Below are 17,454 nucleotides of genomic sequence, written 5' to 3' on the forward strand. Positions count from 1 at the left end.
CGCGTTCAGTGCCTCAGCACTTTCTGTGCACTACCATTACCGTACCCAAGTATCACCCAACCACCCGGCCCAACAGGGCTTTACGTGTGAAAAGCACAGGCTCCGCTAGGTGTGGAGTCAAGGGCTCTCTAACGACTTACACAGTAATCACTGCTGCGTTCAGCTGAAAGAGTGTTAATACATGGAGTGGTAATTCGTGTCGAGAAAATGGTTGATATTATTAAAGAAGGGGGAGATTTGGGAGTGTGGCCATGGGGGTTGGAAAACCCCATGGTTGAGATAACATTAGACTCTTAACGACAAGGCCATCAGGAATATAAAAGAGTTTAGAGGGAACAAAGAAGGGTGATTCAGGAGACTCCATCAGTTTCGGGTTTCTTGTTCCCCAGCTGGTTCTCTTGTCCTCCAGCCATTAAGGCATGGGTGTTTCTGGGTGTTTGTTGTTGTTGTTACATTCAAAGTTGTTTGACCAATGAAAAGTTGTTTGGAAAAGAACTGCTGTGGAGAGATAGGTATAAGAGGGGAGCCTGCCTTCAAGATAAAAAAAGAAAAAGGCAGCACGATGAAGTTACATCAATAAAGAAGCAGGAAAAAGAAGTGAAGAGGAACAGGCTGGCAGAATGGAGACCAGGACGGGAACAGGCACATTGATTGCCTCATGAAGATAGGTTCGGCCAAACTCAGCAAACTGCTCAGAGAAGCTCGTACTGAAAGTCGCTGGAAATAGGCACTCTGGAGCTGGAGAGAAGCTCGAGCTGAGAGAAGCTGAGCCGCACACACAACTGCCCCTCACTGGTAAGCAGTTGTGCGTTATGGGGAATCATACGTCCTTAGGAACAAAGACTGTCCTGGTAACCTTACGGCTTATTCTGCTTCTTAGCAATTAGACACTTTATGATCCTGAAACATGGGACCAAATTGATGTCAAGGTGTGGGACTCTGCAACTAAAAATGACAAGGTTGCAGTGGGATTGCTCAGCACCTGGTGAGCAATCTCTGAGGCCTTAAAGAGCCATGTGGAGCCACAATCACAAACGTGTGGCTTGGCAGACAGCGAGGGAGCTGCGGTCTCCTTTACTGATCCGACTGCTACGCCATCGCCATCGCCATCGGCCTCTCTGCTGCTACAGCCATCGAAGGCTTTTGCTGTTACGCCCCCTGGTGACCTGGACGTGCCTTTTGACCCAGGCCTCTTGGCCTTCACAAGGCGATGGACGTGTTTTTCTTCAATCTGGGAAGAACGGGATACATAAGGCCTGAAGCAAGAAAACGAATGGAAAATGGAGACTGTTAAGTTATGGAACTTAAAAGATTGTTTGTTACCTATCCTGATTGTATGTATGTATAGGCATACTCGGGTTATTATGTAAAGCAATGTTCTGTACACATGTATTTAGAATGTTTGATGTTTGTGTGTGCGTGTTGGTGGAGCATAGACTCCCCGCACACCCAGCGCTGTTTACTTGCCTTTTATACCTTTTATAGCTTTTATACCTTTTATAAATATTTGTTTTATAAATATTACAAAATTAAGATTGAATTGAGACCTCATTTATAACAAGAGGAAAAAAGCTGGGACATGCAAGCGTTACCCTCCCACACTGCAAGGCTGGTGGATCCTGCAAGCTCCTAGACAAGTTTGCAGTATTTATTGCCTCCATTCTTTTCTGTGGGTCATTTTATGTTACAGTTGTTATAAACGAAGAGTTGTATCAACCTGAATTTAGTAATATTTATAAAAGGCAAGTAAACAGCACTGGATGTGCGGGGAGTCTAAGCTCTACCAACATGCACACACAAACATCAAACTTTCTAAATATACAGAACATTGCTTTTACATATTAAACCTGTGTATGCCTATACATCAAAGTTTTAAAAAGCAAGTGTCCTTTAAGTCTATTACTAATAATGACCATGACTGGGGGAGCATAGTTGGAGTTGGGAATCCTGGTTAAAGTGCTCCCATATCTTCCATGGCTTCGTTAATTTTTCTCAGCTCATTTAAGTCTCCATTTTCCATCCCTTTTCTTGATTACAAACACCAGAGAATTCCAGGGCTAGTCGTGGGAACAATGTCTTGCTTTAAGTTGTCAAGCAACTCATCCTTCGGGCCTTACGTATCCTGTTCTTCACGGATCGAAGGGAAACAAACATTTCCGCCTCCTTTTCAAGGCCAATAGGGCCTGGGTCAAAAGGCACGTCCAGGTCAACAGGGGGCGTAACAGCAAAGGCCTGCGATGGCAGCAGCGGCGGGGGGGTGGGGGCGATGGCATTGCTGTCGATCAGTAAACGAGCCCGTAGCTCCCTCACTATTTGGCAAACCACACGTGTCTGACTGTGGCCCCACAGGGCTCTTTAAGGCCTCAAAGATTGCACGCCAGGTGCCGAGCAATCCCACTGCAACCCTGTCGTTTTTTGTAGCAGAGTCCCACACCCTGACCTCAATTTGGTCCCGTGTTTCAGGATCATAAACTGTCTGACTGTTAATAAAGGGCATAAGCTGTAAAGTTACCAGGACAGTCTTTGTTCTTAAGGACGTATGATTCCCCATAATGCACAACTGTTTACCAGCGAGGGGCAGTTGTGCGCGCGGCTCTGCTTCTCTCAGCTTGAGCATATTCCAGCTCCTGTTTCCACCGACTTTGAGCGGTTTACTGAGTTTGGCCAAACCTGTCTTCATGGGGCGATCAATGTGCCTGTTCCCGTCCTGGTCTCCATTCTGCCAGCCTGTCCCTGTTCTTTCCTTTTTTTCTACTTTTTTATTGATGACATAATTTCATTATATCGTGGGTTTTTTTTTTTTTTTTCATTTCGAGGACAGGCTTCCCTCTTACACCCTTTGCCCCACAGCAGTCCTTTTCAAACACCTTTTCATCAGTCGCACAACTTTGCCCGGCAACAGCAAACACCCAGCAACTTCCATGCCTTAATGGCTGGAGAACAAGCAACCCCAGACGGCGTGGCGGGCATGGCGTTTACTGAATCATCCTTCTTTGTTCCCTCTAAACTCTTTTACATTCCTGATGGCGGTAAGACAACCATGGGGCTTGTCGACCCCCATGGCAATACTCCCACATCTCCTCTTTCTTTATTAATATCAACCATTTTCTTGACATGAATTATTACTCCACTTATCACAAGTTTTTGATATTTTTTTTTCCTCTCCTGTGGCTACTTCTATTTCAGTTCTGCCCCTGGAAAATTGCTTCAGAAAGGCATTAATCATAGAATGGAATATTACTGTATTTTTCTTAGTCCAGGCATTTAAAACTTCCTGAGGTGATTATTAGCAGCCTTAAACAGCAAAATGGACAACAATGAGCTGGGCTTGTAAACACATTCGAAAAGCTCCAGCTCCTCAAAGTTACTGCTGCCATCAGTCTTGAGGGGTAACGGGATCTGTGAAGCTACTTGTTTGAGGGAAAGCAGCAGACCCACACGCCAGAAAACCCAAAGGATAAAAATAATGCCGGGGGGAAGCACTGCTGATTGCCCTACCGCGTTGCCCCAGTGCACCATGCCGGGGCGGCTCTGGCCTCAACACCCCGCAGCGCGCCGGGGGCTGTTTTTAATCTTTGTTTGTTGCCAGCTAAATTCCGACAGGAACGAAGTAACAGAGCGCCTTCTGCACGCGATGTAACAGCTTTCCAGCCACCTGCGGACCGCCTTGCGCCAGCAGCTGAGCGGCCCCACCGCCGGGAGGGCTGCGGGGCGCCGACCCCCTGCGGCACCGGCCCGGCGGCTGCACGGCGGGGCCGGGACCAGCGCCGGGGCCGGAGCCGCGCCGGGGAGGAAGAGGAGGAGGAGGAGGAGGCTGTGCCGGCAGCCCCGCCGCCCGGAAGGCCGGTGCCCGCCCGTCCCGTGACCGCGAGCCCGCCGGAGCCGCCGCCCGCCTCCAGTAGGGGCCGGCGGGGGGGAGCCGCCATGGCGGGGGACGCCCCCAGCAGCCTCCCGGTGCAGGCGGTGGAGCAGCCCAGGTGGGTGCCTGCCCGGCTGGCCGAGCGAGCCCGTGCCAGGGCGGCGGCGCCCAGCCTCGGCCCTGCAGCCGCCGTGGCAGCGGGGGCGGGTGGTGAGCAGGGGGGCCGGGCCGGCCGTGTGAGGGACGGGCAGCCTGTGGGTGTCCCCCGGCCCCCTCTCGAGGCAGCCCTCGGAGCCCAGTGCGGCGGGAGGGGGGACGGCGCCTTCAGCTGTCCTCTCGGCGTCTTCTCTTCGCAGGGTTTTGGGGATATTCGGTTATCCTTTCGTCTTGTGTGCTGTAACGAATGGCCCGTGCGATTCGCTGGGACGAAGTGTGCTCTTGCCCACGGTGCTGCACCTGGTGTGTGGCAGTAGAACATGCTGGCAGTTGAATGAGCCCTTTTACCCGTGTTAACGCTGGCAAGGGGAATTTTCTAAATTTGTGATCCCCGCGGCAGAGTGCAGTGTATTTCCGTGTAAGTCACGTGGAAAGGACAAGCTCAGCTTTTCTAGATTTGGAGGTGTGAAGTTGCAAGGGATGCGTTTGCTTAACACTCTTGACAATCAGCTTTGATGTAGGTGCTTACATTGCAGCATGTTGCAGCAAAAAGGGCAAAGCGTGTAGATAGCTCTTCACAAGTCAACACTAGGGAGGATTGTAAGCAAGCTAAAGAGGGCCCTAACACAGCTTTGTTAGTGGGCTCCAAGGCAGAAACGTACAGAAAGATCTGTTACAAAAATTCACAACAAATAATGCTTTGTAGCTTTCCATTTAGAGAAATCTTACAAAACATTTGAATGTATATAGTTGGACAATAACAGCTTTTACAGAGAAGTACAAGCTAAATAATTGACTGTGAAAATTTGTAACATCTGTTCCTCATTGCTGTCTTACTTAAGCTTTGCATTAACTAGGCTTCCAGTTTTAGTTTTAGACTAAATGTAAAAGGCTTAGCAGCCTGATTTTTTCTTAGTGGACTAAAAACCAAATAATAATAACAACACTAATAATTTGGTACATGTTTTAAAGTCACCAGGGTATGCTGGTGAGATATTTTAAGACTTGTTTTAAATTTTCTGTTCTTCTTACTTCTCGTTTATCATTTTTTTGTCTTGCATACGTTAAAGAAAGTTAATGGGTTAGTGTGTACCCTAACAGTAGTTTTGAAGTGAATCACTATTAAATCACTTATGCTTCACTAGGATAATGGCTAAATTTCTTCTCAGTCATTGTTTACCCACTGTTCCTGCATGACATGCTGAAGCATCCTAAGTTTGCAAGCACGGCGTGGAAGCTAAATATCTTTATGGTCTTATGAAACAAAACAATATGCCAAATCTTTCTCTGTTTTGGAATTTTCAGTGACACATCTAGAACCTACAAATGGAAAGTCTGAAGAACTTTCTGGGAACTGTTGCTGTAAAACTGTAAATACTGTCTAAATAAGTCATAGGGATAATCAGTGGTTTGGAATTTTAGTTGTCTTCATATGCATTGGTACAGAAATGGTGCTCATACAAAGGCTCATAGGAAGTTTAAAAAAGTCAAAATTTAGAAGAAAATCCATTTGCTCAGGCCTGGTGTAATCAAATCTGGCTTTGAAGAGGGTGCCTCCATGTGTGTTTATGTGACAAAACCAAGTGCCACAAACAAGCCATTGATGCGCACTGCTGCAGGTCTTCCTTACCTGCGAGCAGTTTTACAGAGCTGTAGCATACGAAAGGTAGGTGGAGGCCATGGAGTTTTGTTACACAAGGCAACTGCCTTCTCTGGTTCTGGCTAGAGCCAGCCAAGGTGGAGGACTTAAGTAAAAGCGGGTCCCTTTCATCCTTTTCAAAAGAACATACAAACAATAGTTTACCTTTGGACATCTGACTCCTGAATGAGTTTATGACTACTTGTATTTAAAACAAAATTCTTATCAATTAGGATACCTTAATCTTCTCTGTCATGTGTTACGTGAGGAGCAGGAAGAAGCAGCTTAATGTAGCTCCTGATATAGGAGAGAAAACCCGTTGTACTTCAAAAAGTTAAACCAAAGTTACTTTAGAACATATTTTAGACAACAGGCTTCCCATCTTTTATGCAAATACAGTCCTGCTAAAGGTTTTCAACCTGCCTTTCAGATTGCTGAAGCTGAAGGAGAGTTTTATAGCAAAATTTGGATCAGCTCCCAAGTTTTATGTTCGTGCACCAGGGCGAGTCAACTTAATAGGTAAGAAAATATTAATATTTTATCATTTTATCTGACGTCACAGAAACCTAGTAATTTAAAACACAGAATCTAAAATAATGTTGGATTTTATTTTATGTTTTTTTTCTTAGAAAAGTTGCACATGATAAAAGGAAAGTAGAATATAATACTTTCCTAGCTTATTCCCACCTTATTATAAATAATTTCACACTCAAATATCAGTTTTGGAAAAAATCATAGAGAGCAGTGATGATTTTGAAAAGTGGAATAACATTCCAATTTATGGTTGGATACAATTCTTTTGAAAAGCTTTGCAAATCTAATGAAAGTAGTTGCTGAACAGTACATCCATAAATGAAATCATTGTATTTTTTTTCTCATTCATTATAATTTAAGTGACCAGATATAGTTAGCCAAACAGGAATGCATATGAAGGTATGAAATGATTCTACCAGGATCTCAGCCATAGAGATGCATCCACAGAACAGTTGGTTGTGATTCACATGCTTCCTGGAGAGACACAAACACTGTTTATCTAAGACTTACCTGTGTTTCTGTGGCTGCCTTATTTTTTAGATTTGTCTACCCATGTTAGGATTGTTCTCTCTCTAGAGCTCAATTTCTTGTATATGCATAGAGGAACCATACACATTTGAAGATTTGTAAGTAAAAGGAACCTGGAAAACAGAGCTTTAAAATTAATTAGTCCATTGTGCAGTTAATGATGATTTTCATCTTGGTGTTCTTAGTGTTGCACCTATATGTATTAGTTGTTATTTACATATAATCTTCATGGAAAAAAGTCCAGAAATTTTATGAAAATAAATCCACCACAAGCCGTATCCAGTGGCCAACGAATCTGCCACATGAGCAGAGGAAATCACATAATTGGAAGTCATGTACTGACTTTATCTCTTCCAGTCATCAGTTAAATGAAATAGATTTGAATTATTTTTCCATACCGACACAAAAGTTTACAGATAATGCAGGTAGTTGTTTTCATTCTGGACAATAATATACATAGTGCTTTTTAAATTTTTATAAGCCAATGTTAAAACATGAAGATTTATAAACAGGTGCAATAGATAAAATCGCTAAAAATAAAATATTTGTGTAGTAATACAAAATGGAGGAAATGCACCCTAAACTTTCAGGTGTACTTTAAATAGTAAGAATTGAGACTATACTCAGAAGCTGTCTAGTACGGTAAACAACACTGAACTCCTGTAGGAGCCCTGTTTCTGTTACTCAAGAAAGACTTACTCAAAAATATTTTTAATCATCTGTTTCTTCATTAGGAGAACATATAGACTACTGTGGTTATGCTGTGCTCCCCATGGCTATAGAACAAGATATACTGATTGCAGTAGAACCTGTAAATAGTGATGTTGTGCAACTGGCGAATACAAATTCTTTGTACTTGTAAGTAATTGTTTGTTTATTTATGAACCTCTTTATGCAATCGCAATACAGATTAACTTTTCTGAGGTTTGACAGACTTACATTGCAGTATGGATTTTAATTGTGTACATTGAATGATACAAGCAAATGGAATCCCATTTGAACAACTCTGTGCATATTAGTTTAGAGCAGTAGGTTCACTGCTCCTGTCTGCCACCTGTTTGTTTGGATTTCTCTTGCAAAGCCTCTGATTTTTCAATCTTTATAAAAGTGCAACCCACTCACCTCTTTTAGCTCATCTTTCTTGTAACCCTATCAGCTGGCAGCAGTTCAGTTTCTCCTGGGGAAAGGAGTGAAACGTTTTGTAATCAATTGCTGCATATGTAAGCTAACACTCCCCTGCTGTTGTTGTCTTTGGGACTACACTCTGGAGAACCTGGGGCTGTATTTTCACAGCACAAGGGCCTTAGCAACAATCCTGTCTCAAAGAGCCTGTATTCCCTCTTATACTTCCTCCACAGCTGCTTGTTTACAGAATTGTAGAATAATTTAGGTTGTAAGGGACCTTTGGAGATTATCTAGTCCGATCTAGGACTAACTTCAAAGTTACAGCAGGTTTTACAGGGACTTTTTCATTCAAATTTTGAGTATCTCTAAAGACAGAAACTATAATCTCCTTGAGCAACCAGTTCTCTAGTTTGGACACTTTTGCTGTGAAGAATATTTTATAAATGTCTAAGTGGATTTTTTCTTGCTGCAGATTACCTGTTTCCTCTTATGCTTCCTTCATATACCTCTGAGAAGAGTCTGGCTTCATCCTCTCTGGAGCCATGTGATGAGTGGTCAAAGACTCAAATGAGATTCTCCCATTCAATTTTCTTCTTCAGGCTGAATAAAACCAGCTCTCCTAGCCTGTCCTTACACATGATGTGCTGTAGTAGCCTTGTAGCCATCTTGGTGACCTTCTGCTGGACTGTTTGGCAGTTTGTCAATGTCTTTCTCTACTGGGATGCCCCAAACTGGAGACAGTATTCCAGATGTGGTCTCACAAGTGCTGAATGTATGGAAATATTCTGGCCATTCCTTTCAACTTCAGCCACATTATCCTGCCTTCTTCCTTGCAACTGACTGATATTTGTGTGGTAGCCAGGTAGTTCAGAGTAGGTCACTCATTTACATGAACTTTAGTGGTCATTTTGCAAAAATCAAATCAGCACCAACTCAGTTGGCTTAAGCCAATGATAAATTACTTCCTGAAGGTGCAACATATGGCAGGCAGCACAGGCACATTTAGGTCAGAAAAGACCTCTAAGATCATCTGGTCCAACCTTTAACCTAGCGCTGCCAAGTCTGCGATTAAACCATGTCACTAAGCACTACGTCTACGCATTTTTTGAAGACCTCCAGGGATGGTGACTCAGCGACTTCCCTGGGCAGCCTGTTCCAATACTACACAATGCTTTGAGTGAAGAAATTTTCCCCAAGGAACATACTGCCAAGAGTGGGAACTAGTTAAGCACATATTCCTGGTTAAAGCTGAGATATTATCTGAGATATTATCTTAAGTTCTTACCTTATGTTCTGAGCTGCTACCTGCAAGTTAGGCAGTTAAGAGGAATTTTCACTTCCATGCAAAGTATAAATATGCTAATACTTTACACTCTGTGGAGTATGTTCTCACTATATGGCTGGGCTGAATTAACAGCTCACCACTCCTGAAGGGGGGTGACTTACTTCTATTTCCCCTGGTCTCCCTATTCCTGCTTCCAGCATTGATTCATCCTCTGCCTTTTCCATGGTGTAGTACCAATCTTAAGGTAAAGTGTGCCCTAATTAATTTTCTGTCATTTTAGTGAATTGAATTCTCACAGATTCAGCACAAAAGCTGATTCAGGATAAACAGTGATGAGATAAACATACAGTGATGAGAGGGGGGAAGGAAATGGAAGACTTTAGTTTTCTGTGACAGAAACCTGCAATGGGGCTTCAACTTTGTTGCGAAATCATTTTGCAAGAGACAAGAGTTTCAAAATTGTAACAGCTTCGATTAGGAAAAGTTATTACAAAGGACGCTAAATAAAGCAGTAACCAAAAGGTAAACATATTTATGTGTTTTTTGAGCTTTGGCTCATTACATGGCAATTAAAATAGCCTCCTGAGGCACATACAGTTCTTACCAGATATAGAATTACAGCCTTTGAATTCAAATTGTGTGTACAGTCACTGTATTTTTATATCTGCCTTGTTTTCAGTTTAAAATCATATGTTTTAAACCATAAACCAAGAAAAGGTTTCAGATTATGGTATGAAGCATTCTCTGTTTTGTTGAGACACTGTTGATTAAAAACAAAGCTAAAACATGCCCGTAATTTCATAACAAAGAAATATTTTTCAACACTTTGAATGTTATACCAGATAACAAAATTGTTGATGAGACATCTTTTTTCCCCCAGCCTGTTCCACTGCTAGATGTTCATGCCTGTGGTGAATGCATGTACATGTATATAGGCCTTTGGCTAGCAAGGACTTACCATTAGCCTTTGTAGAATCACTGTTACCTATTTCATTCTTGTTTTGTGAACTGTTTAGCGGTTCACGTAATACGTAACAGTTCTGTAGCCCTCATCCACCCTGATCATTCATATTAACTTTAGGAAGAACAGAACAAAGGATAGGTGGCAAAAACAAAACAACCAAAAACTTTCTGTTCGTTTTTCATCATAAAGCATCTTATCTGATCAGATGTTTTTAAAATATATTTGGGCTAAAATGGTATTCAAAAGTTAAAGTCTCTTGAAGATCCAAATAACTCCTCTTCACACAGCACCGTTTTAATTGAGAAAGAGATACTCTCTGAGTATTTGACACCACACATCTCAAAATGCTTTCAGAAATGTCAAAGCACGGTAATTAACAATTATCATTCCATCTCATAGAATGACCTGAAAATCTCTTTTTTTTTTTTTTTTTTTAATAGATTTTTTACAGAGAGTTCAAACAGAAAAACTAAGAAATTGCTGAGACAATGAGCCTCTGTGTGAAAAAGCCAAATTGGTCTCCCAGAACTAAGGATTAATTACTACTCAAGCAAGGAACAATACCTCAACCACATTTTTTTCACATTACTCAAGAAACTCACCTCTTCTAATTATATAGACCAATTAAAATGTTTATATATAGTCCTGGAGGAGGGAAAACCTTAGTACAAGTCCTTTAAAATGGAAAGGTTGGAACAGACAATATCAAGGTATTTTTATCTCAAGGGGATGTTTTCCCCTATTTTTTTTTTCTACTTGTTTTCACAAAGTACTTATATCAAACTTCCTACCTTCCAGTAGTAGGACTGAAGGCAAGATTGAACATTTTCTGATTTAAGATATAGCTTGGGCATTTAGGAATGAGTTTTTGTAACAAATCAAATGTGATAATAAAAAAAAAAAAGACTTAAGGATTCTGGGGACCTTGCCAGTTCCACATCCTGTGATTGTATGAATTATGTGCATGTGAAACTTGCCAAGTTCAAAGCCAACTTTTCTTTCTTTTTCTATGTGAGATTACAGAAATCTGCAAAATGCACTTTAAGAAATAGTTATTTTAATTTATCCACAGAACCAGCAAATATATACCATAGTATATGTCTTTTTGTTCATTTCATTCTAACTTTGTCTGATTGCATAAAAAGAATTATGCAGATAAAATATTTTATGACCCTTTTTTGAAGAAAAGAGGAGTTTAAATTCACTTTATGATAATCACTTTTACACATTGATTTCTAGCATCCTTGCTTTTTTAAAATAATAATTTAAGGTTATTGTAGAAAACAAACATAAGTAAACAGAGGATTATTTTATTCTTCATTACTTTTGACAGTCATTTTCTACTGTACTTCTGTTTTTTGATTATATTCAAAAGCCATAACAAAAACAATTTGTTTTATTCTCTGGAAGATTGTTCCGAAGACATGTGAATCTCAAACTGGAAGAATTTACTGCTGTCCTTGAACTCTACTTGTATTGTACTCTCAACACTCCCTTTCAGATCTTTTTGTTACTCTACAATCCCCAGTATTTTGCACTTAAATCTCTACTATTCTTCAGTGCTGCATTGTTGATGAAGCCCTGTAAGTGGCACTATTTTGAACAGTTCAAATGGGAAGACAGCAACTTATACGTTAAACTGTATAGCAATCTCTGATATGTCTGCACTGCAGTGAATGTTGAAGTTGAATGTATAACTGAGAAAATGGTAATTCTAAGTTGATATTTGAAATGTGGTATCTGTCTTGTAGCATTGACCTGGGAATAGGTTGTAGATTGGCAATACAAGTGGAGTAGCTCACTACAACATAGCTAACATTAAAACCTATGTTAGCATAAACACAAAAATTGCAGCCTTTAACTGCATCACAATAAAGTGAAGTTTTCAGCCATTATTTGAAGACAATTATATCACTGTAAAGATGCTTTATATTAGTATGACTAACATAGGCTCTCTATAGGGAACAGAATACTTTACTGATAAAGATACCTTCACACTGGTATTTTTTTACAGGTATTAACTAGCGGTATTATTTCAGATAAAAATAAAAACAGCACGTCACCAACCTATATAGTTTACAGAAACAGACCGGGACTAGCATAAGAAAGAAAATTTGTGTTCTCTTAAAAGCTGTGAAGTGTCTCCTTGCATGTAATTTCTTGAAAGTTTTTTTTTTTTTTTTTTTCCTTCCATTAAGACTAAATATTTCCAGGGAATCCAGCTGCCTCTTTTCATATTGTTTGGCAGACCTTGCCTTGTAAAGCACAACTTAGCCTACAAGGTTTGAATAATTTTTGTTAGTTTTTCGTGACATTCTTAGTGCCTTTACTCTTTCTTTGTTGGACATCTGCTGTACTGGCATCAGGTAGATACAGTTATTAGGTGTTTGACAGTATAGACTTCTAAACAATCTACCCTTCCTGATGATTAATGCATGCCCCTCCAAGGCGTCTGCACACCACTCCATGTATATTTTTAAAGCATCTATCTGTAGCATTAGTTTCTTTAGGAACATTCAGGTTTACCATTTTTATTATTTTGAAATGCAGTAGGAAAACTATTATCAGTGTTATCCTGGAGGAAATAGATAAACTATTATTTTAATTATATCTTGTAATATACACGTACATAATACAATTTTACAGCATTAGGCCTCTTTTAATGAGCTGCCATTCACAGCGTAGGTAATGAAGATGAATTCCTCAGCAGGGATTAAAGAAAGCCTAAAGTGTATTTATCTCTACTCTAGGCTTGACAGGTACGATTAGTTAGATTTATACTTTTCTAAGAGAATTAAGAGAGCATGTACATGTGATGGAAGCCATGCTGCCTTGATTACGGGTGCGAAAGGCAGTTTTTTTTCTGTATTTGTGTAATAATTTCTGTTACTTTAGGAAATACTATTATGCTTCTATCTAAAATATAGAATTGATTAATAAAGAAGATCTGTACAATAAAATATTGTACTGAAAAAAATGATTAACAGAAATGTTTTTGTTCATCAGCAGGTGGCAGTAATAAGCCATGTTTTTTCAGACTAAATTTACTGACAAGTTGAAACCTCAAGGTTTTTCTGTTTTTGCAGGGATTTTAGTGCTAGTATTAATGACATTCAGATTGACAAAACCAAATCTCAGTGGCATAACTACTTCCTGTGTGGACTGAAGGGTATTCAGGTAAGCCCAAACCATTTAACTTATGAAATTAATGTGGAAGTAAAATATGACATGCATATCTATTCACCCTGAAACTACTTCCCTGCATCTCTGTCATTTCTTGATATACAGTTATTTAATGATGAGATATGAGTGGTTTTGTTTTAAAATATTTGCACAGAACTATATTCATATTTATTAAATAAATTATGATACCAAATAATCACTTATTTAGTAAAGTCATGATCAAACTTGTGTTAAGATGACATTTTTGTATTTTAAAGTTAAAAAGAAAGCTTCCCACTGGACTCATGCAATTAACATTTGCTTTTTAGAAAGGTTTGGAGTCATGTCTGTCAGGATACAAGGGTCATATTTTAGTCTTTTTCTTCCTATGGAAACATTTAAAAAAAAAAACAGTTTCCATTAATGTTGGAAACATACAAGTAATGCACAACAACTGAGCAAAACTGACTCATGCAGTAGGCAAAAGAAATCTCAGAAAGTACATAAACCACATACAGAAGGAATTATCCAGTAAGAACCATTACTTATCCAAACTTTCAGTGTGTGGAATCTGAATGGGAATTTCAAAATTTCCTAAGCGAGTTAAGAGTAGAGCTATGCAGGAAATGGCACGCTTATGGTAAAGGGTGGAACACTGAACAGACAGACGTTTTCCTGTCTGCTCATTTGAGCTTTATCTTCTCCTCTGTGAGCTAGCCTGTCTCCGGACTGACTTGAAGACTGAACTGCTTGTGAAACCAACTGCTGATTGTCAGTATGGCCCTGGGAGGCAGCCTGAACTCAGAATTGAGGCTTCCTATAAATCTCACCTGTCCTTTGCAGGTGATTCATGGTCCTTTGAGTAAAAAAAAACACAGTGACTTCTCAGCCTAGTGCCAATCCAGTGACATTTCTTGAAGGGTCAATGGGATAAAGAGTGACAGCAAGGTAAGGTCATCACAGCCAGCCCAAATTATGGGTAAATGTGCTTCTGAAAGCACATGAAGCTCGTCTCTAGTTAGGCCATCTGGGTCACTCCACAGAGTGATGCAGTAGATAAGTACTGCAGGCAGCCAAGAAAGCATGCTTTAGACCTGGCACTGATGTCTTCAAAATACAATTTTTGGAACAATCAGTGCCACGAATCACTTCATTACGATCCATAGTTCCTAAACAGACCCCCCGCTATGTTTAGATCCCTATAAATTACTTACATTTGCAGTAATGTGAGTATTTTCAATTTTACATAGCTCAGTAACACGTGCATTTAAATTGTATTGACTGTAGATATATAGATTAAGTTTCTTTTCAATATATCTTTTCTTATATTAAGGCTAGCATGACCAATTGACTTTCCTTCTTTTGCAGTCTGCTACTGAGATTTCTTTCCTAAGGACAAGCTTTTATACCAGAAGGTTAATTTGCAAAGCAGGTTTTCAGACTCAAGCACTGGCAGAAAATAAGCATGAATGTTACAGACTTAAACACTGAAATACAAGTATTTAGAGGGTCCAGCGGGATAATCTGTTTATATTAAATTGAACATGCTATCCTTTTGGGACAGAACTATTGCAGAACTTGGCAAAGTCCATTTTCATTTTTGAAACCAAAATACGTTTTCTATTTAAACATTGCGTGATAAGTTTGCAAGCCTGATTCACATTCAAGACAGTCCAAAAACTGTGGATCAGTTTCTGGTTACTCAATCATTTTCTGTTTTTGAACAAGCCTGTCTAGTGTTCCTCATGAAGGGCAGCAGTAGTATTTCAGGTATTAATTCCCTTCTGTTTGGAGAAAGGGAAATTTAAAATTTGAAGTGATGCTAGAAAACATTAAAGGAGGTGCTTTGTGTTTGCGGATCTCTACCATTGGTATTTATGGTTGAAGTTACTGCAGGAAAAGTAGTAGAAATCTTTTGAAGGTGGGTGCTTCTGTATGGAAACACTGCTGTTTTTCTCATTATTGACTGTTTTTCTGATTATTTTATTATAGTTCATTGACATATAAGTCCGTATCAGAATATAGTTGTTCATATACCTCCCATACATGTGCAAAGCTTTTTTAGTATGTACTGCGTGTTTACTTCTAACTAACAAAAGAGAGAAATTTATATAAAAGTTATGCTAGATAAAAAGACACAACTAAAGAGTAATTAAAAGAATATGTACACGAGGATTTATGACTTCTCTATTAAATATATTATCTGTGATATTTGTTACGTATGTAAAAATGTCTCAAATTTTATTCTAAAATTAGCATGACAGATCTATCATTGCTGGTGCCTCCTAAAGCATAGTGTTCTTCAAATACCATTATATTTTTTTCAGTGCCAGTCCTGTGGGTGCTTCAGGAGATACGAGTATCTGGCTCTGAACACAGCTGCATGGCTACTAGTTCCTGATCAGCATGATTAGCTCCCTAATACTACATGCCAGCATTAAAAGTGAGGCATGAAGTGGACTGCAAACTCTTTGGGATGCATTTAGTGAGGAGTGGAGGAAAAAAGGATGAAAGGAGGGTGTCAAATGATTGGTAACCTCCGGTACTGTCACCATGACAGCTCAGAGCTGAGCCAGTGCTGTAAAACCCACCCACGAAGCTTGGTAAATTCTTGGGCACTTAGCCCACACTGAATTCTGCTTGGGGTGCAGTTCTGTCAGTCCATGTATGTTTGTGTACAGGAACTGCAGACATACCTTTGGCTGAAGCCTTACCATTGGCTTTGTTCTTAAAGAATAGCATGAAAATTTCACTTTATTTTGGAGATACCAGAAGCAGGTCTTTGGTTCCAGCAACTCAGCAGAAAGATTCTCTTTCTAAGTGTCAGATAATTGCAAGCCTGAGCCTGTCAGTACTTGAAACTGAGATTGTTTATTTTTTCATTGTTAGGAACATTTTGGTCTTAATAACCCAACTGGAATGAATTGTCTGCTAGATGGAACCATCCCTCCAAGTTCTGGTCTTTCTAGCTCCAGTGCTTTGGTGTGCTGTGCAGGACTCGTGACACTAAGAGCTAATGGAAAAACCCTCTCTAAGGTAATTTACTGTAAAACACAAGAGTGTCAGCAGTAAAATTCTACGTAAAATTAAATATTGTTAATGCCTGTAAACATTAAAAACACGATACAATTGTTTTTGCAAAGAGTTGTTGGATATAAACTTAAGATATTGCACAATTGAGCAAACATCTTTGGCCAAATTTTGGCAGGATTTGATTTTGGCAAGAAAACAGGCTTACATTAAAGCTGAAAAAAAGGAGCGTTATTGTAAGCCTGTGTTTTGGCCAACCATGAGGTCCATGCCTGGACCAGATGTGCTATTTGCAGGCCAGGACTGAGGATATATGTGCTAAAGCATGTGGACCACACCCCCGAGGCCTTTACCCTCTCCCTGAATGACTTTTCATGGCTGCAACAGCATAGCATCTGTTGGAGGCCTGTGGAACAATTTCTTGATAAATTATATAATCAGCACAAAGCAGAGGTAAAATTCTTCCATCTGACTCTTCTTATTCTTTTCACAGTTTTTTTGGAATGAACATACTTATAATCCAAAATGTATTCCTCACTTTTTTAAACAAACATTAGTCTAAAAACAAACCCCAAGTATGTGACCTGTTACCAACACAAGTGTTAGCAGAACTTGGCTTGTGTAATAAAAAGTTCTGGAGGAGTCATGGTCCTTGAAAGTGCTGTATGGGAATGAAGTTCTCTCCAGTAAAAATGTCTGGTTAAGTGAAACTAGGATCTTAAATTAGAACATTGTCAGGAAGAGAAAAAAACAGATCTAAATGTGACTGTTACACATATTTGTGCCTAATGTCTAATTAAGTCAGACATTCCCACGTTGTGGTACAAAGCCAACTTGAAGTGGTACATGGTGATGGCAGCTGTTAACAGTGCTTGTATACAAGCACTTATCGGAGCCATAAGGTAAACAGCTCCACACAGAAAGCTTTTTCTGATCCATTGTGGCTTGCTCCTCGATGTTGCTGCAGCTGCAGCAATCTGCTCAACAGTAAGTTCTCCAAGCCACATTGCACAACTCAAAGTGCTTCAGGAAGGTATCAAGCAGGGCTAAGGCAGCAAGAAGCAGGGTTGGCAAGGTGCACTGGCTTTCCAGGGAGGAGGATGTGGCTACAGTCATTGTCACCCTGCTTTGTGTTGGTGCAGCGTGTGGTCAAAGGCTAAGTAAGGGACTGG

General features: G+C 40.1%; 1 protein-coding gene across 2 annotated transcripts in view; it reads left to right on the forward strand.

The window, feature by feature from the left end:
* The first annotated feature begins 3,496 nt into the window (after nucleotides 1-3,496).
* The window catches only part of GALK2 (galactokinase 2), a 52,454-nt gene continuing 38,496 nt past the window's right edge, over nucleotides 3,497-17,454 (forward strand). The window contains exons 1-7 of one of the 2 annotated variants that reach the window (XM_082769400.1): nucleotides 3,908-3,977; nucleotides 4,216-4,433; nucleotides 5,321-5,385; nucleotides 6,085-6,173; nucleotides 7,451-7,574; nucleotides 13,177-13,267; nucleotides 16,142-16,288. In XM_082769400.1, the coding sequence (XP_082625526.1) occupies nucleotides 5,342-5,385; nucleotides 6,085-6,173; nucleotides 7,451-7,574; nucleotides 13,177-13,267; nucleotides 16,142-16,288 (495 nt within the window). In that variant the 5' untranslated portion in view covers nucleotides 3,908-3,977; nucleotides 4,216-4,433; nucleotides 5,321-5,341. Of the gene's footprint in view, nucleotides 3,978-4,215; nucleotides 4,434-5,320; nucleotides 5,386-6,084; nucleotides 6,174-7,450; nucleotides 7,575-13,176; nucleotides 13,268-16,141; nucleotides 16,289-17,454 lie in introns of both variants that reach the window. The other variant, XM_082769401.1, reaches the window with a different exon arrangement.

The sequence above is a fragment of the Aythya marila genome (assembly GCF_965140915.1).
Source record: "Aythya marila genome assembly, chromosome: 11".
Taxonomy (NCBI): Eukaryota; Metazoa; Chordata; class Aves; order Anseriformes; family Anatidae; genus Aythya; species Aythya marila.